At 42.7% G+C, this 25,599-nt stretch overlaps 1 protein-coding gene and 4 non-coding genes across 5 annotated transcripts; all 5 read left to right on the top strand.

The window, feature by feature from the left end:
* The first annotated feature begins 1,767 nt into the window (after positions 1–1,767).
* Positions 1,768–25,149, top strand: NOP58 (NOP58 ribonucleoprotein). Its single transcript, XM_039718783.1, has 15 exons — positions 1,768–1,920; positions 3,901–3,977; positions 5,672–5,724; positions 7,502–7,626; positions 8,630–8,766; positions 9,934–9,998; positions 11,285–11,419; positions 12,293–12,438; positions 13,388–13,514; positions 14,153–14,316; positions 15,035–15,169; positions 16,359–16,420; positions 18,926–19,059; positions 24,009–24,130; positions 24,820–25,149. Exons 1-15 carry the CDS (start codon positions 1,876–1,878, stop codon positions 24,874–24,876), a joined length of 1,584 nt encoding a protein of 527 aa, XP_039574717.1. The 5' UTR covers positions 1,768–1,875; the 3' UTR covers positions 24,877–25,149.
* Positions 5,986–6,074, top strand: LOC120499362. The gene has a single exon (XR_005626862.1). It is a non-coding gene; the product is annotated as a small nucleolar RNA SNORD70 (small nucleolar RNA).
* On the top strand, positions 10,589–10,676 carry LOC120499368. The gene has a single exon (XR_005626863.1). It is a non-coding gene; the product is annotated as a small nucleolar RNA SNORD70 (small nucleolar RNA).
* Positions 12,538–12,621, top strand: LOC120499353. Its single transcript, XR_005626859.1, has one exon. It is a non-coding gene; the product is annotated as a small nucleolar RNA SNORD11B (small nucleolar RNA).
* On the top strand, positions 13,682–13,767 carry LOC120499347. Its single transcript, XR_005626855.1, has one exon. It is a non-coding gene; the product is annotated as a small nucleolar RNA SNORD11 (small nucleolar RNA).
* Positions 25,150–25,599: the final 450 nt, after the last annotated feature.

Consider the following 25,599-nt stretch of genomic DNA (forward strand, 5'->3'; position numbering starts at 1 on the left):
ATGCATCAGCTCTTCGAGACACAAGCTAGACTTGTACAGGACCTTTAAAGTTAATCTCCACTGAGACTGTGAAAACTGTGGATGCACAGCAGTAAAGGGCCCATCTTTTCTTTTTCAACAGCTCAAATTCAGCACAGAATGCACTTAAACAGAAAGCAACAAAAGCTGTTTTAAAAATACCAAATATACTTACACAAGCTTCTTCCTACAAAACCCAAAGTCAACCTTGCAGCTGCACACACTGCCAACGGTACTTGCCCTAATAACCCCACTGGATTCTCACGTGTTTTAGAATGTCTCTTATTTCCCTATCTGCACTTAATCTCAGTCACCTGAAGCCAATAAAGTTCACCTCTGTTGATGGATTTCTCCAAAGCTGCTGTATAGTTTAGGAGCCAATAGCTGTAAGAGATTTTCTCAAAGCTAGTGCCCCACACAGACCGTCTGTGCAAAGCTTCTTCAGTCCATCAGAAACAGATTTCTTTAAAAAGCAGACTTTAACCTAAGAACAATCTGTAATCTCATAATGCCAATTTGCTTGCCTGAGAGGGGTTAGTGCTAGCAAACAGGATGGATGCAGTATTCTAGGGCAGCCAGCTAAGTAAGAAATAGCTCTTACATAATAATACTACTCTGCCAGCAGGGCCACAAACAGTACTTTAAAACTAGGTGGAATCTGGAAATTCTCTACCTCCTTGAACCTAATTTCTTTGACAATATTACTGGTTGTGAGATTTTAAGAAAATTGGTTATGTAATGTGAAGTACCAAAGTCTTTCCTTTGAGAAAAAAAAGTCTTCAGAAATATTCAAGTCCACAGATTTCTCTCACTGTTGGCTTTCCAGCAGACTCCTTACATGGAGGAAACAAAGGCGTGCTGACTCATAGAGATGGTTGCATAAAATGCACCAACGAATGCCTGGTAGAAATCAAAACCCAAGCGTTTCTTGGAGCCGCTCTTCCTGCGGGCAGGAAAGCCTCTGCCTGTCTTCAGTGCAGAAAACCCTGCCTGTGAAATAAGCGGGGATTTCTAAGGGCCAAGGCCCGCCGCTGTCCCTCCCAGCGGCACGCAGCTGCTCGGCTGCCCGCAGCACGGCGGCACAAAGTAGGTCAGCGAGGCGCGGCGCTGAGCGCGCCCGGCTGTGACAAGGACGAAGCAGGAGGGGGCACCAGAGCCTGTGCCTCACGGGCACCAAAGCCTGTGCCCCATCGGCACCAAAGCAGGAGCGGGCACAGTGGCCCTGCCTCGCCCCCCCGGCCTGCCCGTGCCGCGGGGCGCCCGCAGCAGCCTGCGGAAACACGCGGCGTTCACAGCGCCTGTTTTACACGAGCGGCACTTGGTGCTCGTCTGTCGGCGAAGCCAAGCTTCTCAACACACACAGGCGCGCTCTGCCAACAATTCTTCACGTAAATACTTTTCTCTCGCTCCCGGTCAGGCTGCGGGAGCGAGAGCGGAGCGGGCAGAGAACGCAACCCGCCGTGAGCGCCGGCTGAACCCCGACACCGCGGCCGAGGGTGCCACCCGCTCACACCTGCCTCGGGATCTGCTCGGAAAACAAAGGCCCGGGGAACACACCCGCTTCCTATCTACGGTGGCGGACCCTGCCGCCAGCTGCGGCACCTGGGGAAGCGAGGGCAGGGGGCGCACCGGCGGCTCCCGCGCCTTTGCGGACAGCAGACTCGAACCCGCGCCGGGCCGGGGGCGCGGGCGCGGCCCCGCCACGTGGCCCGCGGGCGGAAGGCGGCCCCGCCGCTTCCGCTCCCCGCGCGCTCTTTCTTCCGCTGCCGCCGCTTCCCCTTTCCGGTTCCGCTGCGCGGCGCGCGTGCCGGAGCGGGTCGGTGGCGGCGCGCACGTGGCGCCCCGCGCGCCGCAGCGATGCTGGTGCTGTTCGAGACCGCCGCCGGCTACGCCATCTTCAAGGTGAGCCCGGGCCACCTGCGGCGGGCAGGACGGGCAAACACGGGCGGGGCTGAGAGTGAGGGCCCCCGCATCCCGTGCGGCGCCTTGCGGGGCGAGCAGGGCCGGCGGTGGGAGCCGAGGGGCCGCGCTGTGAGCGGGGCCCCGGGAAGGGGGGCAGAAGGGGAGCTCCTCGGGGCCTGCAAGCGTGGCCTGCGGCCCTCGCTTCCTCCCCTCTGCCCGCGGGGTGCGGGGCGAAGCTGTGCTCCCGCAGGGCCCCGCGGTGCGGGAGGCGGGCGGAGCTCCGCGGGGTGCGGGCTCGGGGCAAGGTGAGGGTGCGTGCCCGCGGGATTCCCGCAGGATTCCCGCTCTCCCCGAGGGACACGCGGCCAGCTGCCCAGCGCTTTGCCAGCCTCCGGACCGGGTGGCTCCGGCTGCAGCTTCCTGGGGCTTTGAGCCAGCCTAAACTAGAGTTGCTGCAGTGTCGTGCTCCTTTCTGGCTTTTCTCGTGCTCGGGTGTTGATTCATGTACAGTTTTACCAGCTTGCTCACAGTGTGATCATAACATCCTTATTTTTTTTCCCCCTCCAACTTAGTCCTAGGGTTTAGCTTGTGTGAACGTGAGTGTAAGTGTGAAGAGAGGAAGGCTCTGGTTTCCTTTGCCTGCAGCAGAATTGCAGTTGCACCCTTGCTGCTTGTGGCGCACAGTATTTCACTCTTCTGCCCTGAAACCTTCTCTCCTCATTGGGGTGAAGCCGTGCAGTTCAGGCAGTATTTAAATATAAATTTTAATATTTCAGTTTCTGAAGGTAGGCTAGGCATGAAGCAAAGGTAGGAGGAGGGGCAAACAGAGAGAACTGCAGGGAGGTGTCTGCAGAGGTGCTGCAGTGTTTGCTGCAGGTGTCAGCAGTTACCCACAGGCGTGTCATTTTTATATGCTAACAGTCTTGGTTTTAGCAGTTTCTGTGTCTTTAATTTTCCCTATGTGCCCATGTCTGTTTATAGAGGCTAACAATTCTGTAGGTCCTGGTGTATGAAAAATGAAGTGCAGGAAAGAATCATCTGGCTGAGGAAAGGAAGAGTTGCCCCAGGGTTTTGCTGTGCCTCACAGTCATGTGGGACGTTAATTGCTAGGTTTATTTGCTTAGCTACTAATTGAGCTCAAAAAAAGACATTCTCCTTCAACCAGGGCTTAAAAATCTGCCAGGGAGCAAAATTCATAATACTGGGAATGATTTCTGCATGGAGTTAAATTGCAGTTGCATTGCATTTGGGTCGTGGGGACAAAACCACAAGATTTTTGAGTGAGATGTAAAGAACACTGTGTGTAAAGATCTCGACTATTCCCCTGAGCAATTTTCTGTGAATTTGCCGTGCACTCTGCATTTTGTGAAATGTATGTAGATTCCAAGAGTGATGCAAGTAATCTCGTGCTGTTTAAAAGCCGAGGGGGTTCCCTGTGTACAGAGATGGGATTAAGCCATTGCTGCCTCTTGGGTAATTGTTGGTGCAGTTGATGACCAAGCTGTGGTGACGACTGTTCTTTACAGGGATGTTTTCTTTTTTTGTTTGGGTTAGCTCTGATTGGTGAAAGTAACTTAGGGGATCACTGCTTTCTGTTAAGTTTCCCAGATGTTTTATTTTTCCCAAGCACTGGTAAATTTGGGTTTGGGTCACCGTGGTTATGAGTGAATCCTGGAGAGGAGGTGGAGCAAGCCCAATTTCAATAAAGAAGAAGAGGGTTTTACTTTAATGTGCCAGGTCCTGGAGGACACAGCCATTATTGAAGAACTTCTGTAATTCAGGGGAAAGTAAAAATGTTGCACTATTGTCTATTAGTAGGGTAAAGCTGCTGAGAGAGAATGGTGAAACAGAGATGACTGAAGTTGAGTTTGTTGACTCAATCAGTGTTAACTACAGTGTTAACTACTGTAAATGTTTCAGGTCTCCTGGCTTGAAGAACTAAATATAGTTGTGTGTTGTGGGTTTTTTTTTTTCCTGCAGGTTCTGAATGAGAAAAAGCTTCAAGAAGTTGACAGTCTGTGGAAAGAATTTGAAACTCCTGAAAAAGCAAACAAAATGTAAGCAGCTTTATGTGGGGATAGCAGTGTGGATTGGGCTTGTGGGAAGTCATGGCTGCCTGTAATTGCACACAGCTGAGGTTCAGAATGAAGTACTGATTTTTGGGTTTCAGTATTGTAAAAGCTGTGAACAATGATAATGTGAAATTAGATACTCTGAGATGCTTACAATGGAATATCAAAGTGAAGGAAATACCTTATGGGGTAATTAAGTAGCAGAAGTCATTACCATGTGTCACCAAAGCAAAAAAATGGAACAATATTTTAAGGTGATGTGGGTGCTTTGACAAGAACATCCAAGCTTGCCATGCTGCAAGTGTCAGTGAAATGACAGGGTTTTGTGCTCACAGGAAATTCTTTTGGGAAAAATAAAGCTTAATGCAGGTGGAACTATGTAAATCACTGAATTGAGAGCTAGTGGTGTTGCCCATGCCATCGGTGAGAGTTAGCACCACTGCAGGCTTGCACAGGGATTGCAGCATCCATTAATTAAGCTGGCCTTTCTAGCAAATTGCCCTAAAGCTGGGGACAATGGTGGATTCCTTCCAAGTCTGTCTGGTGTTTTTATTGGAAGATTTCTAACCAGCTTTGGTTATAATGGATGCATCTGGGCAAGCTATGCATTTCATATTTATCCTGCTCTGTAACAGTACTTAGAGCAGAGGCCAGAATATCCCACATCTGCCTGTTTGTAGTGTGGTTAATCTCATCCTGGAAACATTGTCTTGGCCACTTGTTATACAGGATGTGGCTCTTAATGGGATCTCTACTCTGATAAAAATAATTCCTCTTTTGCCTTTCTGAAAAGGCATCAGTGTAAGCCTGAAGCTTTTGCTGGATCTGCAAATGCTTAACTCAAGTATTCAGCTATATCTGTGACCTTGCTTCCTTTGCTGATACTTGACTCACAACCAGCAGTGGTTAATCAGAGCTGGATTAGTTAAATGCCTGTCCCTGACAAGGAATTTATTGGATTGAGATAACTTCTTAACTGTAACTATATCTCAGCACCACAGACTGTGTGAGGGGTAGGGGGAAGCTGAGCCTAAAGATCTGACACTGTGTGGTTAAACACTCTTCATCTGAGTCTTGGCTCTGGTCAGCACTTAGGGCATTAAAGAAATCTTTGTTGTTTGTCTTAAGCTCAGCCCAGAACTTGTATTCTAACATCTAATTACAGGGGAGGACTTGAGGATTCATGGGCAATGAATCAGTTCAAATTTAAAGTCTTTGAAGATGTATTTGGTTGAAAAGCATGTTAAATCTGAGCTGTGCAGGCTCTGCATTCCACAGAGGCAGAACATTTCCTTTTGAAGATGAGTGGGAAGATGCTATCATCAGTCAATCAGGGTGCAGTGTTGAAATTTAAATGGATGATATCTGTCTTTAAATATGAACTACAAAGGAAAAAGGGGGGTTAGGTTTTCTGGTGGTGGTGGTCCAAGAAATACCAAATCAAAATTCCTTTTTTTTTTTCCTTCCTCTATAATTATTGTGGGACCCAGCTGAAATGTCACACCAGACTCAATTGGTCAGTTTAGTGCTCTCAGTCCTCTTTGAGGGTCTGCATATTGATCTTTGCTCTCTTGAAGCCATAGGGAAAAGAGAGGAGGTGTAGTAGCAGTGGCAGAAAAAGTGGTTCTAGCATGTGGTTTATGTACACTTGTTTACACACTTCTATTTTATTTCTGTAGAGTAAAGCTGAAACACTTTGAAAAATTTCAGGACACAACAGAAGCACTTGCTGGTAAGTGAGTTAACACTATTATTACAAAAAATCAAATCTTTGTCATGCACTAGTTCACTCATTACTTGTCTGTGTCCATGCTCTTTTTCTTTTCTTAGCTTTTAAATTACAGGGTTTTAAAAGTGAGCTGGTTTTGATGGTTACGAGGTCACCTATCTGTAGTGCAGTAAAGATGTAATAAAGTCTGTTTTTTTCCTTCAGTCCATATTTTTAAGCAGTTTACAAATGAGCACTGTATAAGTTGTGACTGACACATGTAGCCTGTCTGTTGTCAATGATGGATTCTTGTTGAAGCTGAATATCAGTGATTTGAGTCAACAATTCGTCACTACCACTGAGACAACAGACAGGTATTAGAGAACATTCATTATTACAACCACCTGGGTTTTATGGATACATGTTGTGCCTGTTTCAGCTTAAGAAAAGTCTGTGTTCTCCTCAAATTCAGGAGTTTAAGCAAAATGGAAAGCCTTATATTCAATAATTTTTACGAATTCTGCACTTAAATGCTTGATGTGTGGCCTGGTGTGAACAGAAATGGTAAGAATTCTAGACAATAATTCAGAAATGGTGTGACAATTACTGCTGAATGTGCTGTATGATTTAAGTAGGTGAATGTTCCAGGTCACATTTAAAGATCAGTTCTTCATATTCTGATGCAGTAGGGATAGCTTATAAAGGAAGCAAAGAAGCAAGAATGAAGATGCAACCATCAAACATGAGATACAAGTAAAAGAATTGTTGTATGCTCCTCTCTGTGGCATATTTTTTGGATTATGTTGCTTTTGCATAGGTTTGGATTCAGTTCATGTATAGTTAGGCTGTTTTAAAAAAATCTCAAAACATCCAACACCTTCTACTACTTTGCTTCAAGTTGGTTTATCTGTGAAATGCAGATCTTCAGCCTTCTTATGGCTCATTTATTTTGAAGCAGGACTATATATGTACTGTTTCAAGGGGTTAGATGCTTGATAATTGGCCAGCTTGCAGGGTAGAAAATTATCTGCATTGCAGAAGGATTGAGAGGAAACTCAGCACAGCACTTTGATTTTACTTTTACATGTCATTAGGTTCTGGAAACCAAAAATCACTAACTGCTGCTCTGTTACTGTGATGGAGACTTAGCAGTCCCAGAAGTTCAGTGGAGCACAGAGCTGACCCTCAGAGTTGTATAAGTGCTTGCTTAAAATACATTGTGTGGGATTGTAAAGCTTTTACAGAGCTATTAATGTTTAAGAATGAGGAACAGCCTTTAAAGATTCTCCTGTCTACATGCTGTATTAAAAGGGTCTGTCTGACTGTCCAGTTTGGCATCATTCCTGGGCTTTAGACAGTACATTATCATCACCAGAGAATGCAAATAAGCCACTACTCAATTTAGGATATCATGATTGCTGCCTAAGGGACCTGGCAAATGGTTGGTTAATTAAATGATACACAAAATATAACTTTGCCGTTGGAAATGTTAAACATGTATCTAAAGCATATGGCATACTGTTTGTAGAGATCCTTAAACAAAATTGGCAAAAATAGAACTGAAAACATATGGAGAAAGGAGAGGCAACTGGGAGAAAGGTTTTTCATTTAGGCCTTCAGAGGAGGATGTGTATAATTTTCTTCTATTTTGAGTTTTAGCTATTGCATGATAAAGTAATATTGCAGCTCAGACTAGAGCTACTGGGGACAATTAAAATAAATACATTAAGTTAGGAGTAATATTTTTACAGGTTTTAGGAGAGGAAAGAAACAACATCTTTGGTCTTTTTGTTTTATACAGCATCCACAGCTCTTGTAGAAGGCAAGCTCAGCAAGAATTTGAAGAAGATTCTCAAGAAGATAGTGGCAAAAGATGCCCACGAGCAGTTGGCTGTGGCAGATGCCAAACTTGGAGGTGTTATAAAGGTGATAACTGATTTTGCTGTTTTTCCTTTTGTCTCATGCTACTGAAATGCTGTAGTCAGATTCCAGAGATTTTGCAGTTGCTAGCAATGGATTGTGCTGCCAGTGCTGTGTTTGCAGCATAGAGGATAGTTAATCCTAGTATGTTTACAGGGAAGATGTTTTGAGAGCACAGGTGACTCATATGGTAAGAATGCACTGAGGTCTTCAGGTTTGCTTGATTTCTCTCATAAATATTGGTTAGAAACCCAGCAAGTAGAAAAATTAATTTTCTAATCATCCAATCCAGAAAAAGATTGGTGGGAGGAACCAACCAAAAAACCTGAGCCAGGCAGACACATATTCCTCACTAACAGATGCAACAATAGTAGGGTGATGATTTATTGTCTTTCTGGAAGTGGACGTTGTTGTGCCTTCCTCAGTGTGCAGGCAGCTGTGCACACCACTTAGTCCTTGCCTGCCCAGAGGTTCAGTGAAGGTGGATGGCTTTCTCCAATGTCTCCTGGGTGTCAAATACCAGTTTCCCATCTCATGTCCAATTGCTCCCTGTTCTACTGAACTTTATTCTGACAACCTCCTCATGCTGTCTTAGGAGACTGTGTAGGCTGCAAGATGGGGGCTTAATGTTAAAGTGAATAATAGCAAGGACTTTGAACTAATTATTCACTCTTGTTCTCTGAAAAAGACACAAAGCCCCTAATCCTCTACTTCCAAATTTTCTTTTTGTGACCAAACTGCTTGTAGTAAACTTCAAAATCTTGAATATTAAGTTGAATGTTCTACATACCAGATAGAGCATTAATTATAAATCTGCTCTTCAAAGTGGAATATTAACTTTGGGGAACTGGGGGTATCACTACCTTGAGCATCAAAAATGGATGAAACTTGTGTGATCACAGGATTGCAGTGGGAAAACCAGTTAAAATGATGTAAGGCTGCTGGAAGAAGGACTTCAGAGGAATGTTGTGTTGTGCCTGACTTTGGACCATTGATTTCCACACTGCAGGAGAAGCTGAATTTGAGTTGTATACACAGCCCAATGGTTACAGAGCTGATGAGAGGAATCCGCTCCCAGGTTGAAGGGCTCATAACAGGCCTTCCTTCTCGAGAGATGGCAGCTATGTGCCTGGGTCTGGCACACAGGTCAGTTCCTACAGCTGTTTCATCCTGTCTGCCCCCTCTCTGTGTCCCTGGCTGTGCTGTGCTGCTTGAAGTGTTCCTGAGTATGTGGCATGGTCTCATACTCTAAGTCAAGATACTTCTGTATGTGAAACCTTGTTTTACAAAGGAAGGGCTTTCAGTTTGCACCCGCCCTTTAGGGAAAGGCTTCATCTTCACCCAAAGTTGAAGCTGGTAGCTTTCCTTTCAATATACTTCAGATATACTTCTGGAATGTGTCTGGAGCAGTCAAGGGAGTCATTTAAAGCTCCATTGCCACTAAGAGACAAGGTGGAGACCACAATTTGATGATTTGTGCTACAATTAATACCCATATCATAGATAATGCAAATATTACAGGCAGGGTTGTTCTTCCCTCCTTGTTCTTGCTGCTTTTTAGATTTAATGGAGTAGTAGTTAAATACAAAGTTGTTGGATCACCAAGGGATCAAGCATCCATTAGTGAGTAACATTTTAATCCATATTCTGACATGAGCTTGTCTTGTCACAAGCCATTGGCAAGTTAGAGAAATGCTTTGCTGTAGCCAATTCCTTAAAAGTGGGTTTGCTTAGAAAATGGGCATTAATATTGAAAAAGGACTTTTAAGATGCAAATCCTCATTGATACCAAGTGTCTTTCACTGTAGCATATAGAGAAATTGTTAACATGACATTAAAGCCAGATGGTAATGGGCTTTCTCAGACAGTGAGAATCTGTTCCAGGAAGTTTCTTTTGTTGCTTCACATTAGTCTTGCTGGTATTTGCTGCTAGGGAGCTGCAGTTTTGTGGATTGCTTCCAGCTGCTGCCCAACTGGAAGTGCAGTTGACAAATACATTTTGTGGGGAACCAAGCAGAAAAACCAAGAGCCAATTAATTTCCTGCCACAGCACTCATGTTCAGTGTGCAGCAGGTGGTACAAATAACCTTCACTTTCACCCTGGTGACAGTGGTGGGAGGGACACTTGTCAGGGCTGTTGTGAAGCTTGTGTCAGTGGCTTCTGGCCACAGCTGAGAGCAGTCAGTGGCACAGAACTGAGCTTGGTTTCAGTGGACATGTGAACAACTGTGTTCATGTTAAAAAGGAGCAGGTGGGGCATATTCTGCAACAGGATGTCAGGATGCTGATGAAACTGTATTTGTGTCTCCTCAGCCTTTCCCGATACAAGCTGAAATTCAGCCCAGACAAAGTAGATACCATGATTATCCAGGCAATTTGTAAGTATATTTAGAGCTTAAATTATTAATGGATTTGGCTTAGGATAGCTGCTTTCTTTACATTGGCTAAAGAGAAGTAGTGCTGTCAATTTCTTCCTAGGATGTCTTACTAAATTGGGCACTGATGCTCATCTAGGTTTAAAGTGTGTTTCCTCAGTAGGGCTTTCCACAAGCAGGAGCATTTCTAGGGCGATACCATAAACTGGTGTGCACTTTTTCTTAGCATAGAAATCAGCTCAACTACAGGCAGTGTTAGTTCAGTCCTCTAAGGGCTTTCCTTCCCAACATGCCTCCCTTCTGAGTGGTGCTGTGAGAATGGGCCCCACAGGGTAGCATTTTCTGACCCATCATTTAGGTGGTGTCTTGCATAGAGGGCAATGTAGAAATAGACTCCTACATTAGGTGTGTAAATCACATTGCAATGTGTAATGCTGCATTTTGTCTCCTTGCTTCCTGAATGGAAAACAGACTGAAGTTGTTAAAGCAGCTAGGAAAGCCCATTCCTCATTTTTCCTTGGAGAGACACACATGGTAATCTGCATGCTTGCTTTGAAGCAGTGGTGAGGAATCCTATTTGGAATATTAATTCCCAAACTGTTGCCAATGATGAAACATAGTTAAACTGAAATTAATGATGTAATTCAGTTCCTTCGTCACTACCACTGAGACAACAGATGGGAATGTTGGTATTGCATTAGCAGGAAATATTTTAGCCTCAGGGCTCTCTAGCAATATATACTGTAGGTATATCTAATAAACTATAAATCTGGTTACTTGTCATATCTAGTAAATGGTGAGCCCGTTGGTTTTGAATTTGGTACATTTATATTACAACAGCAACTAAAAGGCTTGCTCTTTTAAATCAATTAATGAAATACAAGATAAATTAGTTACCAGTAAAACACTTTTTCCTCAAATTTAGTAGGATGCCTAGATTTTACATCAACCTTGTGTGTAGCACTTTGGCTAACTAAGAGGAAGGAGAACTGGCTGCTTCACTCCTTCTAGGGGAGTGTGCTTTGCAGCTGTTAGGGAGTTTGTCCAAAATGGTCCCAGTGATAAAACTTTGAGGCCACACTCATGGGAATTCTAACATTTCTGCCTGATATTATGCAGTTCTCTGAAAAGTAAAGACTTCTAGTTACTGCAGTTTGGTTTAATCCAATATTTACAGAGCAAAATACTTCAGGTATTCTCTCTTTACACTATTTAAATTGGTTGGTTTGAGAGTGCCACATTTTTAGGTTGCCCTTTTAGAAAAAGAACTCAGTCCTCCTTTCTTTTAGCGCTTCTTGATGACTTGGACAAAGAGCTGAATAACTACATCATGCGCTGTCGGGAGTGGTACGGCTGGCACTTCCCTGAGCTGGGCAAAATCATCACGGACAACCTGACGTACTGTAAATGCGTGCGCAAAGTCGGTGAGTGGAGAGGACAGCAGAGCCTGGCCCTGGCAGCGGGCACAGCGCCAGTGAGTGGCACTGGTGTGACACCCACTCACCGCTCATCGCCCTGAGCGGTGCTGCCTTCAGCAGCAGGGTACATGGTACATACAGGAGGGTATGTTTGCATCTGGATCTTGGTGCAATTTGCCATTTGGAAACTTAAGTGAAAGCTAATGCCACATCACCAACCAGTCCTTCATGGACCACCAGCACATCTTAGGATCATAATTAGTCAGCAGACCAGTTTGGAAATGAGGTCCTAAAAAACTGATGTAAAGAGAAGTGTTGCCTGTCTCTTTATGTTCTTGAAGAGAGCAGCTACTAGAATTACTTGTAAGAGCAGGAAGAATGACTGCTATATTTTGGACACTTGCCTCACCTCTTGGGTTCATGTGCATTATATTGATTTATTTTTTTGCTTGGTTGGTTTTTTGTAATACTGAAGTTTGCAGTCTAGAGAGAGACTTGTGGTTTTAAGGGAGCTTTTTTCCCCCCAGTTGTAGAAACAATTAAATGGATTTGGTTAGTGGTAAGTGGCTGCTTCCTGGAATTCTATTCTTCTAATATTGTCAATGAAAATTTTGCAGCAACCAGCTACTGAAAAGGTGAAGTATGCAGTATAGGTTTTCTGCGTCTTTTTCTAATTTCAAATTTAATGTTTCCAACCATTCCTAGTTGGTATGAGCACAAAGTCAGAGCACTGACATATATTTTAGGAATTCGGAATAGTGTGATGGCAGACTTGACTCACTGTTTTTATTTTGGCCTTTCATCTTCATCTGTTTCTGTGCTTTTTTTACTAGTTCATCTCACCCCCAGCACAAACATGCTTTCATCTGTCCCCCACAGGAGACAGAAGCAATTTTGCTTCCTCTGATGTTTCTGACATCCTACCAGAAGAGATTGAGGAGGATGTGAAGGCTGCCGCTGAGATTTCCATGGGGACAGAAGTATCAGAAGAAGATATAAACAACATAATCCATCTCTGTGATCAGGTATGTACACATGAATGGATAGGAGTAGGACTCTTATTTCAGCTGTTTCACAGCCACTTGTGCCAAGGAGAGCTTTTCCCAGGGCAGTGCTAACTCTTGTGATGGCAGTGATGATTCCTATATTGTTGCTTTCCTGATGTTCAGACATGAGGGTGCACAGTCACTACCTCATCTGAGCCATCTCAGGCTGTTGATATCTGCACAAGGCCTTCTGAAAGTGGCAGTCTTATTTTTGGGAGGAATTTTGCTATCATTGTACTTTCAAGTATTTGAGATAATAGCATTGTATAGCCTCTTTTTAATCTGTCACTGTGGAAGCTGGGTGATAAACCCTGGGTTAAAAATGGACCACTGAAGCCCCAAAAGATTTAGGAGGTCTACCCTATTCTCATGTGGGCTGCATGTGAAAAAACACCCTCTGACTTCAGTTGTGCCAGTTGGATCCCTTTGTGACTTAACCAGGTGCAGCAGGGTTAGGAGTTCCTGGTCTAGACCAGGCTGCTTTTTTATGTGCATTCAAATTGGGTATAATTGAATGAAACAAGTAAAGAGCATGTATCCCATTTCAAGAGAATGGTGGCAGAGATTTATGTAAAAATATGTTCAGGGTTTTGTCCTAAAGAAAATGTCCTTACTAAGTATTTTTGTTCTGCTTCTCTGTCTTTGGCATGTTGTTAGCTCCTTTATCAGGCGTTTTGCTGAGAAAATAACTTGCATAAGGGAATAAGCAGAACAGATGTTCACAATATTCTTTGTGGATGTAGCTCTGCTCTGGGAATACGCCCTGTATAAAGCTTTCCGCAGCTCTGGCTCTTGGCTGTTTGCATTTTGCAATTTGTCAGTCTCCTACATTGGAATTCTCAGCACTTCCTTGTGTCAGTATATTTATCTCTTACTATTTTTTGGTCGGCTGATACTGACTCCTGTAACCAAACTCTGTCTGTGCCAGGTGATTGAAATCTCTGAGTATCGGACGCAGCTCTATGACTACCTGAAGAACAGAATGATGGCCATTGCTCCCAATCTCACTGTCATGGTGGGAGAGCTAGTGGGAGCAAGGCTCATTGCTCATGCAGGTGGGTTACAGTGATCAACATAAATAAGTCTTAGGTGACCTCGTCAGAGGTTTTCTCCAAGGAGCTGGTGAGCTAAAAGCATTATGTAAGGCCTGGTGAACATATCGTGGTAAATGGGGTGAATGCAGCACTTCAGGAATCTTGAGAATACCAGCAGGAGCTTGGTAGTAGTCTATGATGACAAAGTTCTCAGTTGGCCTGAATTCTTTTTGGAATATGAGGGCAACTTAAGTCACTACCTCTTCTGAGACGCTTACTGAGCCTCCTGCTGATTGTTCAGTCACTTCTGAGGTAAAAAACCAACACTGAGTATTTATAGTCAGACTGGCTCAAGATAGCAGCCTTATTTCAGTTATCTGTGCTGCAGTTCCGTGATGAAATGTTCTTGCTGTCAGACTGTCAGGAGTAGGCATTATTCCAATGGAATATGTTTTATTGAGTCAGACTTCTTTCCTGATGCTCAAACCAAGACAGTTGAGGCATGAAAGACTGAAATGGTTTACCTGTCCTTCAGGAAACAAATGGGAAACAGCTCACATGAAAACAGATAGATCTGAGCTTCTTACACTAATCAGAAGCAGGAATCTAGCCTAGCTGCTTTTCTGACAAATTACTCTTGCTCTGTCACCTCTTTTTAGGTTCCCTCCTGAATCTGGCAAAACATCCAGCTTCTACAGTTCAGTTACTGGGTGCTGAGAAGGCACTCTTCAGAGCACTGAAGACTAAAAGGGACACACCTAAGTTTGGCCTTATCTATCATGCCTCCCTGGTGGGACAGAGCAATGCCAAAAATAAAGGAAAGGTAAGTTGCATAGTTCTTTACTGGCTTGGCTTTTTTCAAGGCATTAATATCTTGAGCTTCATGATGGCTTGAGCTTCACAGTGAGGCTTTCCCATGGCTTGCTTTACTGTATTGCTTTATGATGACATGGAGAATACCACTGTCCTACAAATCTTTGATTATTGTTCACTCCTGTTCAAATAAAGGGAATAGGATTGTCTGTTTGACATACCTGAGCACTAGCAGGTGTATTCCAGATGAGTTAGGATGTAACACCAGCTTTCTCAAGGGGTATGTTACTATTTTCTTCCATGTGATAGAAAACTAAGGTGTTAAAGGCTTTAGTGTTGCTTGGAAATTGGACTCTTTTTGTAGTGGTTGTTTACAGCTTGGTCTTAATGCTTGTTCTTTCATAATGCAGGTGGATGAATGTGTGTTGGAATTGTAGAGAAAGCTGGAAATTATGCCTCAGACCAACCTGGTCTAAACATTGGGGTAGAGTAGGATATGTATAACTGACTTGCTGTCTCAGACATTTCCCTCTGTTTATCAAGGAAGCAAGGTGTTACATTGACAGTATTTCAGTGTTGAAAGAATCAGACACTAATTACTTTTTGGACTAAACACTACTAGTAAATGGTTACTTTGTTCTTTTGTACGTGAGTATGATTTCCAGATCAGAGTGAATCATTGCCTTATGTTAAGTCTTAGCATTTAATATTATTTTTGGCTTTTCCAGATCTCTCGAATGCTGGCAGCAAAGACTGCCTTGACTATTCGTTACGATGCCCTGGGAGAGAACACCAGTGCTGAAATGGGAGCTGAGAACAGACTAAAAGTAGAGACGAGACTGAGGCTTTTGGAAGAGAGAGGGGTAAGTCTTGCAGAGAGCTGCATGAAGCTGTCATTCTTGTTCAGGGTGTGATTTCCTGACACTGCATTTTGACTCTTCTCTCTCAGTAGCATATCACTCTTACCCTGTAGTTTTTCCCAGCTTTGGCTGCAGTGGCCAGGTGTGTAAGTTGGCTGCAGGCATTTGTGTGTCAGCTGTTCTTGTTTACAGGGTTGTCTTTATTTGCTTTATACTGAAGAATCTTGATAGTGACCAAGATTATTAAGATTATACCTTTACATTCCCTACATCTCTATGAATTCCAAGGACAGGCTTATTATTTCATAGTTTCTTTCTCTTTACCTTAGAAGGAGTATTTGTGTCAATATTTTTTCCACCCTGGTTCCTAGAATCTGGACAGAATCTGGTGGTGCTTGGGGAGTTTTCTCTGTAGCTAAAGCAAGATGTTATTCTGCAAATTGCTGCATTGCCCTCCGACCACCTGATGCATATCCTGGCTCTCCACACCTGCTGTTCCGTGTTGCCATCAGCACAGGGTGATGGGAGAACACAGAGACCCTTTCCTGTTTTAGGCAGCTGCTGCATGTGATCTTGTGAATGACAGCTAGGTTCAGCCTTCCAAGCTAGATCTGATGCCAGTGCTCTACTACTGGCATCACTAGAACAGAAAAGAACAGTCCAGAAAAACCTGCCCACTCTCCATGGAAGGTGAAACTTCCCATCAGAACAAAGGCAACATGTTAACACCAAAACACAAACCAGTCACCTGACAAGTACACATTTAATTTAGTTTGGGGCCTGTGTTGTGGCTTTAAGGGTGGCTCTATGCCAGCTATAGGGTGATACCTGTCCTGACTTGCAGTTATTCTTGCCAAAGGAAAAAAGTGCACAAATTTGAGCTGCTTTTGGGAATTTGGAGGTACAATATTATGTCATGTTGCTGTTGTATATTTGATCCAGTAGTAGATGTCCCTTCCTGGAATTGGGCCCTTGAAGAGCAGCATTAGGAAGGCCATTCTCACCTCAGCCTTCTTCACCTTAGTTACACTCCCTGTCACTGCTCTACACTCAGGTGTAAAGCTAATGCAAGTACACAAGAGCTTGACCCATAATACATGTCTTTATTTCCATTTCAAGAGCTGAATAACTTGCGTTGTGAATTCTTTTCCTTATGAGTAATTTGTTTTTCATATCTGAATTTTTCTTGTAGATAAGAAGAATAAGTGGCACTGGAAAAGCCTTGGCCAAGACAGACAAGTATCAAAACAAGAGGTGAATAGTTTTTCCTTTCAGCTTGGTTGAGTAAAAATAACTCTCTATGTTTTTATTTCTGAAAAGCTTTTTGGTTGTGGGTTGGGTTGACCTAAAATCCAGAAAGCATTTTCTGTGCCATTTAAACATTGATAATAAGTTCTGTCAGTAATAAGAATTTCCTTTTTCCAGATTTTCTAATAGTAAATTATTGACATCATCAGATAGCAAGTACTTTAAGTGCTACCAGCAGCCCCCCAAAAAGCAGGGTGTTAATGTATAGCAGCTTTATTTATTAAAATTCCAAATTTTCTCCAAATAAATTGGAGAAAATCAGAGTTTGAATTAATTTCTTTGACATGGAAGCTGTCCTAGAGACCTACTTAAGCATCTTATTCTTAAAAACAGGAAAAAAACTAGACAGCACTTGTTCTGAGCAAATCTTCATCTCCTTATTTAAGTCTTGCATGTTATAAGTAACATGTGTTAAACAATAGATAAGGTGTTTTTGTACTCTGGACACTGTTAGAACAGTTTCGGGTGCCCAGAGTGACACTGTAAATTGCAACTGGGGCAGCTGAACATCTGAGGATTTGAACAAGGTATTATTAGTCTGTGCTGTGACATCTGGGTTTATTGCTTAATTTGGTTGCAGGCTTCTTGCTTAGCTTGCCCTGCTTATTTTGCTGAGCCTTTGGTGTAGAGAGAGCAAGAGCTCAGCAAAATCAGGTTTCAGCGCTCATTCTGTGAGGAAAAATCAGCACTGTTGCACCCATCTGCAGCCCCCAAACATCTTTCTGGAGTCTAGCTGTAACTTCTATTTCCATATGCCAGGCATTTCCAAGCGTAGTGACGGCTGTGATTTCTGGAGCAGCTTTTGCAGACAGTGTCAGTCAGTAAATGAAGCATCAGGGTGTGGCAGGAGGCAGGAGCTGAGGGAGGAGGTTGTTAAAGAGACAACATAGATGCTGAGGTTTGACCTCTGGAAATGAGGAATCAGGAACTCCTGCCAGGACATGTTTCTGCTGTTAGACATGCTTTGCAAACATGTCTAGGCTTGGGGAGAATCTGAAGATAATTCCTGGCTGTTTGGCATAGTCTAGCTACCTAAAAGGGAAACTAATTCAGTACTTGTCAAATTGTCCTTGTACAAAAATGGCAGTACTGCTGCATGGGCATGAAAGGCTAAAATAGTGTTTTAAGGAGATGAGCAAGAATCTTAGTCTTGTATGGAACCATGGATTTTGTATGAATTAGCTAAATTAAAGTAATGTATCAGAAGTTAAATGCGAGTTAGTTTTTAGAGATGAGATTCAAGTGAAACAGTTCTGTATGCTTTCCAAAAAAGATGCAAGAGATGCTGTATTTGTCTTATTTATGGGTTTGGGATTTTGTTTCCGGTTTTTTGTTTTGTTTTGTTTTTAATTAGCAGTATTATGATAATGACAAGGAAGCCAGTGAGCACTCACTTGGGTTTATCTGAAGCAGAACCACCTTTTGCAAAAGGCTGCATAATCAATTTCTTTAAATCAATATGCAGTGTTAATACCCATAAAAATAATTTGCCATGTGTAGAGGATGAGCTGATGGTACTGTCTGCTGGCATTCCCACATGCTTCCCAGCTCAGTTACTCAGCTTCAGTTGCTTTTATAACCTGTGCAAGGCATCTTCAGATTATTTTAGAAAAGTTCAGATGTCCATTATGTGGCTGGGAACAAAATATTTTAGACTTAGTGTTTTAAAACTTCTTTCTTCAGTAGGAATTCTGTTCTGAATAAGAAAACTGCTTCATTTCTGTTTGATGATTCAGTTGCCCATTACAAGTTCCAATTAAAGAGCACTGGATTTCAGGGTGGCTGGTTCTCTACAGCCTGTGGAGGAGTTTGGAACTGAACAAATGAGCATGCAATAACTGAGAAGAGGCAGTTTCAGACACAGATATTATATTATCACATAAATTCAGTGATACAGGTGCTACAGCAATGAGCCATAACATTACCCTGCCTTGTGAGTTTGCCTTCTAATGGTGGAGAGGCAGTGTAGTAAAAGCAGAAGTAAAGCTACTTCTAATGCTTTGTGTGTGTGTGTTTATTATTACCCCTAGGGTACAATTATGGGGTAATATGCCAAATATAATACAATGATACACCAAATGGTGGGGAGCTGTGACATATGGCTATGCTGGATAGGCTTTCAGCATCAGAGAAATCAATGTAATGGCTAATTCAAGTGCTCTGTGGAGCCTTGAACAGGTATAAATCAGGATCAAACTCTTAGTTAACTGGTGTTTTCTTTTCAGATCAGACAGTTGTACTTTGTGGGGTATCTCTTCCCTAGTCATGATTACTGATAAAGGCACTGTGTGTTGGAGGGAGGGCCTCACTACCTGTAGATGCTTTGTTAGCTGAGCAAGATTGATTTCAAATATTCTTGGTAGGTTGCCTTGGAAAGTTTGTTCAACTGCGGGGTCTTCCCTGAAGGTTTGCTCTTCTTAATACATAAACTGACTTTTTTCTTCATTACAGTGAAGTAAAAGTGTTTGACCCCTCTGGTGACTCAACACTTCCTGTGGGTTCCAAGAAGCGCAAAATTCAGGAGGTGGATGAACAAGACACAGAGGTTGCAGTGAAAGCAAAGAAGTTCAAAGCAGAGATGAAAGGTTGGTTGCTGTACCTGTGCTGCTGCCATATCACCATTTGCATTGTGCAGTTGGCCTTAGCAGTTCCAGCCAGCCACAGTACCTGGGTATTCTCCTTCAGAATGGCAGTGTGTTTTAAAAAGTGACTGACACCAGACTGCAATCAATGTACAAGCAGTTGTAAATGTATAAGAACATTTAAAAACAAAATTCTACTCATTTTCTTGCAGAATTTCTTGCTCAGCAGGTTTGTATTTAGTATCTTGAAGACAGAAAAGCTGCTCTCTGTAAAACCAGAACTTGCCCTATTTTCTATCAAGAATACTATTTTATTCTGTGTAGAAGTGTTTTCTGGCATTTCTCAACATATAAAAAGGTCAGAATTTGATGTGAAATGACACTTGGAAATTTCCATTTGAATTTACGTAATACATGAACAATTGTTATTCTCTGGGGAGCTAAAACTGAACTATGTCCACAGTTGTTCTTTCCTTCTCTGATAAGTTACTGTGGCAAGAAAGATTTTTGAACTGCAACTGCAAAATAACCTAGTTCAACATTATGGTTCCTTCTAAGAAACATTCTATTCTCACCAGTGTTTAACTTGAGAGGGGAAAAAAAAGATGCCATTAGTAATTTCTGTGAGATCCAGAGCCAGATCTGGGCACAAACTACTCACATGTTTTGCCAGCTGCAGCAGGTGAGGGCTGTCAGAGCCTTCCCTTTCTGCCATCTCTGCTGCTCTGTTCTAGGGGATCAGAGTGTGGAAATCCTGGTTCAATGCCTCTTCCTGCTTAGGTGATGGTAGGTGTGATCATTCCAGACACCACTTAGTCCATGGTGTCTGTGTTCATGGAGGGAGCAACTTGCAGGAGTCTAAACATAGCTGAGAAAAGTTACACTGGAGGGCAGGAGAATCCTTTGTGCTGTAAAGCTGGGATCTGTGCTCCACCTTGTTCTCTTATACTTAAAATAATGAGCAAAGGACATGAGTACTTTGGAGGCTTGAACTTTGCCCATTTGCTTTGGGAGAATGTGGGTGTTCTCACAGTGACTGCTTTTGAACCAACTTCCCCTGCTACAGCCAGAACTGTTCCCTTGGGCTTCCCTTGCATTATCAAAGCAAGTGTTGGCATCTCACAGGCTGGAGCTCATTGCAGGTGAAATATTACATTGCTTTCCAGCCTCCTCTTTTATAGTTTGAGGAGGATATTTCAGTTATTAGTTATATTATTCAATGGTTGGTGCTTTTATTCACAAACCTGCTTATGTTTGCTTCATTTACTTTATTTCCAGATTTGGGGATTGGGTGGAGCTTAGCAGATATCATTGAGCTGGAAGTAGTGTCCAGAATACTTGTGGACTGCTGAAATCTGTGCTGTTTTGCTGCTTGTTTTTCAAATTTGCCCAAACCTGAAGTACAGGCTTCAGATGTGTTGCTTTTCTTCCTTAAAAGATGGGTAATTCTTCAAATGTGTGGTTAACAGCTCCTACTTTTTCCCAGTTCTTTCTATCAACTGGGTTATTTTATTTGACTACCTGGGCATTAGTGACAACTATGCCAGTTGCTTCAGACTGTAGAATAAATGTTTCCAGAGAGTTTATTTATCTTATGTCACCTCTATGCAGAATTAATCCCTTCAGCCTGTCCTCTTGTACCCTTGAAAATAGCATTGCTTCATGTTTGCAAATTATATTTGAGCACCCAGCATGGGTACATGGATTTCTCTAACACCTCCTAGACAAACCATAGCCTTGCTGTTTTCCAGCATGATTTCTCTGATTGCACAGTGTGCTAGTGGGGGCTTGGTGGTCCTAGAAGGTTGAGGAGCTCAGCAAGTCACATAATACACAGAAGGGTGCAGAGTACATCCCAGCATTAAGATTTATGTTGCAGGTCCACTTGAATATACATGTGAGCCTTTAATGTGTGCTGTTCTTGGCTCTGTTGTTTTTTGCTGCAGTGCTCTCTTCAGCTTTTGCCTGGTCAGAGATAACACATCCAGACAGTGTGTTGTGAAAGAAGTTTCTGCCTCCTCCTTCCCCATGCTGTTTGTGCAGCTGAATAAAAAATGGGGGTGGTGGGAAAAGTAGTCCCAGAAAAAAAGGCATTCTTCTGCCAAAAATTTTTGTTGGGCTTGTATTACAAGAAGGTAAAGGACAGGAAGGAGTTGGGAAGCTGCCACTGAAAAGTTTTGGTCAAACCATTGCTTTTAATATCTTGTAAAGAGGGTCAGTATTTTGCATTATACCAGCCTGAAGCATGAATGTTACTGCAAGATGAGATGTGAGGTGTTTTCTCTCAGTTTGGGGTGCATGAATGGCAGTACTTTGAGTGGGAGCTGGCAGGGGGTGGTGGGGGTTGAGGTGTGACTTCAAAACACACACCTTTTATACCTGTCAGGAAACCAGGTGGAAGGATTAGTGCCTGAAACAAGTTATAATCCACTTCAGGAGCTGTCTGTTAAAACCTGTTTTCATGTTGGTGAAGGGAAATAGGGCAGGTGTTTCTGTGACTGTGGTCTCTGAAGTTGGATGTGGCCAAACAGAATGCGTACCACCAGCAGGGCTAGCCAGTGTCCCCAGGGAAGCCTTCAGCTTGCATTTAGCATCAGGATATAATAGCAGTTAGTGACTTGGGAAGGTATCTCTTGAAAAGAGAAATATCTTCAGTGAAGGGTGTTAATGGAGTGAACCCTGCAAGATACAACAGCTTGACAGGGTGTTCTTTACTGATAGGCAGTGTGACTTCATTCTGTACACGTGGAGCATTGTCTGGAGGAGGGAGGGTACATCAGGACATCAGGCTTCTGTGTAAAAGCTTAGACAAAAATGGTGGAAAATGGTGAGTGGAACCACTGCTGGTGATGTTCATCACTCCCAGGGCCATCAGTCAAACTGCTCTTGAGGCTGCTGCTTTCTGTGCCTCTGTGCCCCAGTCAGAGCTATTGGTTTTCTTGTCAGTTGCTGTTTATCACAAAGAAACTCCCACTGGCCTTGACTGACTTGGAAGTATTGCACCTAGAGGGAAAGACCAGCACCCCTGGAGCCTTTATCCTCATTCTGCTAGGTACAAATATGTGAAGTCTTGTGATGAGCTTTGCTAGAAGGCAGCAGCTGAAATCTCCAGGAAGGGCACTCCTTGCTGTGAGAAGTGACAGTGCCTGTGAGCACCCAGTGCACCATCATCTGCACTGTAAATTGTGACACTGCCTGGTGTCTCAGACTTGATGGCATCTAGGGTAATAACAAGAAATTATTTTTTCAAGGTTACCACCCAACATTTTTCTTGGAATTGCGTGTTTTACCAATCCATCTGAGTAAAAACATGTAGCATAGCAAAATACAATGTGTATGTTCCTGTTATACAGTGTGGCTTTAATGTAGTTTATGCTTATTTTTCAGCTACTTTTAATTTCCCATGTCATACATAGGGAGGTGAGGACACTTATTTTTATACCTGCTTTGAATGCCTTATGCTCACACACTGTTCTCTGTGAATTTTGTGTATGGCAAAATCCACTTGAAGTTATATTTACCAGGTTTTTTTATCTAGAATCTTTTGCTGTTTTGCTTCTGGTATGTTTTTTAATGTCAGAAAACTGCATGTGTTGGCTGTATTCTTCTGTAGACATGTCTAGAAATTTTTTACCCTGAAGCCAACTTTTTTTATCTGAAACTAATGTTAGAGGCAGAGTTGAAGTGTTATTTTTGACTCATATAATCCTTCTTCTGGCTTGAGGAGCTGAACTTGTGACAAAGTACAATCAAGATGTTAGGAGGTTGTGTGGTTTGGGTCTTTTTTTTTTAAATTGAACTTGTTTCTTTTGTAAGTGGTGAGTGAGTGTTCTTGAAAATTAAATTGATTCTTTCCTGGGGGACATATGGTGAGAAAATGACATCTTGAGGCATACCTCCAGTAGCAGCTAGCTATACATACCACAAACACCACTGGTTTCAGCATCAATTTTGTAGCTACTGAAGGACAGTGCTTGCTATATTATGAACTTAGTCATGGGTACTGTGTGAAACTTGGTATCCAGCACTGACTCAGCTGTGCAAATTTAACCTGGGTGTGCTCCAGTAACAGCCTGGCTGCTGCATAGGCTGTCAGCTTGGTAATGATTTCTGCTTGGTTTCTTTACCTCGAGATTCCTAAGACTGTGGGATGTATTCTAGGAAGTGAGTGGTAAATCACAGTTCCATTACCACTGTGATTAGATAGGGCAGCTGTTGATGAATTGTTCTGAAAAGTAACTGTAAGGTCATTAGTAAATCTTTCCCTGGGTTGACATTCCTCTCAGCTTATATAAATAATATTATAAATAATTCCTGTTGTCCGGGATAGGAAAGTGTTTCTGCATTAAATGCTTGAAGTTGCATTGAGATCTTTTGTGTTTGCCAGTTTAAACAGTAAAGAAAACTGGCCTGCTTCTTAACAAATTGCCAACATCAAGATGGAGAAATCAGTTGTGAACAAGCTTACTGCTGGCTAAATGTATTTTTAAGGGGACATTTAGAGTCCTTTTGCTGCTCCTGTGTGGGTGGTAAAAATACTTGCCATTTTGTCCAAAAAAACTGGACATTTGCTTTTCCAATGAAGGTAATTTGGCAAACAAAGGAAAACATGCCCGCTTGTTTTAAACTCTGGCATTTGCTTTTCCGATGAAGTACTTGAAGGTAATTTGGCAAACAAAGGAAAACATGCCCGCTTGTTTTAAACTCTGGGAGCAGCATATAGGAATAGCATGCTGTGGATTCACCAGGAGATGTGAATAGTGCTGCCTGAACACTGGAACTCGTGTCTGAAGTAATTGTGTATTTTGATTATAGCAGGGAGTAGTTCTGCAGGTGAGCTAATGCAGAAGGGAAATAGGAGTCATTGCATCCTCTCACATCTTGCAGTTTTTCCCTTTGCATTCTTAATAACTGACAACTTGCCTTCTCTTTTTGTCCTTTCTGTGGTACAGAAGGGACAGCTGTAGAAGATGGTGAACCTGTCAAAAAGAAGAAAAAGAAAAAGGATAAGGAAAAGCAAGCTGAAGAAGAGATGGTAGTGAGTGAGGAACTCCCCACCAGCCCTGTAACTGAGGTGAGAATTGCACAGCTACCTGATCCTTTCTGGGAATGTTCTCTCCCAAACATAGTGTAGTGTGAGGGGTTGGGAGAAATTCTTGTATGTATAATCCATGGCGTGCAAATAGTTTTGCTCTAGTAACTTTTTGTGATATCCGTCACTGTAATGTCCAAGAAGATTTGCATTACAAAATAAGATCTGTAAAGTTTGTGGCTGCAATGCCTCCATTCTCCTCCTGTCCTCTGCCCACCTCCAGCTCTAGTCTTCCCCCTCTTTGCCTCTTTTCTAGTGGGAAGAGTGTCCCTTGGTGCCAATCCACAGGCATCTGTCTCCACTTTGGGACTTGCAGGGAGCAGAGGCTGTACCTGCTGCTTTGATACCTTCTAGCAACAGTCGAGCAGATGCGACCAAACCCAGCTTTTTGCTCAGTTCTAAAGTCCTGTTCCTAACAGAGGGTTTAATTTTGTGCCCTTTGTGTATGTCAGCTGCAGGCCTGAGGACTGAGCTGTGACAGCGTGGCACAGCCTCCCTGGCCCTGTGAGCAGGCAGTGCACTCAGCAGCTGAGGGGGGACATGGCTTGGGCTGTGCTCTGCTGAGCATGGCAGCAGGGTGCTGCTTCTGCTGGGAGCCCTGTTGCCTAGCTACACGTGTTGCTTTGCTCTTCCATTATGCTTTGTTCATGGCAACATTTGTTTGTTTGCAGAATACAGAGAAAAAGAAGAAGAAAAAAAAGAAAATGAAAGATGAGGTTGAAGACTGATGTGGAACAGGGGAAAACACTGGCCCTTGGACAGCTGCTTTGGAGTAGCATTTCTTAACATAATTTGTTTAGCCTCTTGCTGAAAACTAACTTCCCTGTGTTGCAGGAGGGCAAGGAGATGGATTTGATAGCTGTCTTCTCCCTGGAACAGGATACCCTGGTGTCTCTTGATAACTAGGAGGATTACTGGTTTCTTTTGTTTAAAAGCTCACAATAGATCCTCTTTGCACAACCAGTCTCCACTGATAAGGAATAAAAACATTTTTATGGAGATTTTGTGCCTCTGTCTGTTAAACCTTTGCTGGTTTTTCTAGCCATTATTAGGACTATTTCTGAGATGTATTGTTTTAAATTACTAATCAGTTCTAAAGTTCTAAATGTGTAAATGTTCTGTTGCAGTTTATTCTCTTAAAGATTTCAAAGGTTGTAATATCCTTAAATTTTCCATAGATTGGATACAAATATCTGTGTATGATATCAAAGGTGCTTTGAATAGTTGAGGTGTGTTACTGAGTCTGCACTGTAGTTCTCTTGTTAAAGCCTTTTTTAACTATCTTCCAAATGTTTTGGTTTTGCTGCACTGGCTAACAAAATTCAGATGCATGTTTTGAACAAATGTGAGGTAGCTTTGAAATTGCTTCATGGTGATTGTAGCAATTTCCCTCACTTGATTTAAAAACAAAGCAAGAACCAAACAAACCCTTGAAACTAACAAACAAAAAT

This window comes from Passer montanus, unplaced genomic scaffold (genome assembly GCF_014805655.1).
Source record: "Passer montanus isolate IOZ18808 unplaced genomic scaffold, ASM1480565v1 scaffold1, whole genome shotgun sequence".
Lineage (NCBI taxonomy): Eukaryota > Metazoa > Chordata > Aves > Passeriformes > Passeridae > Passer > Passer montanus.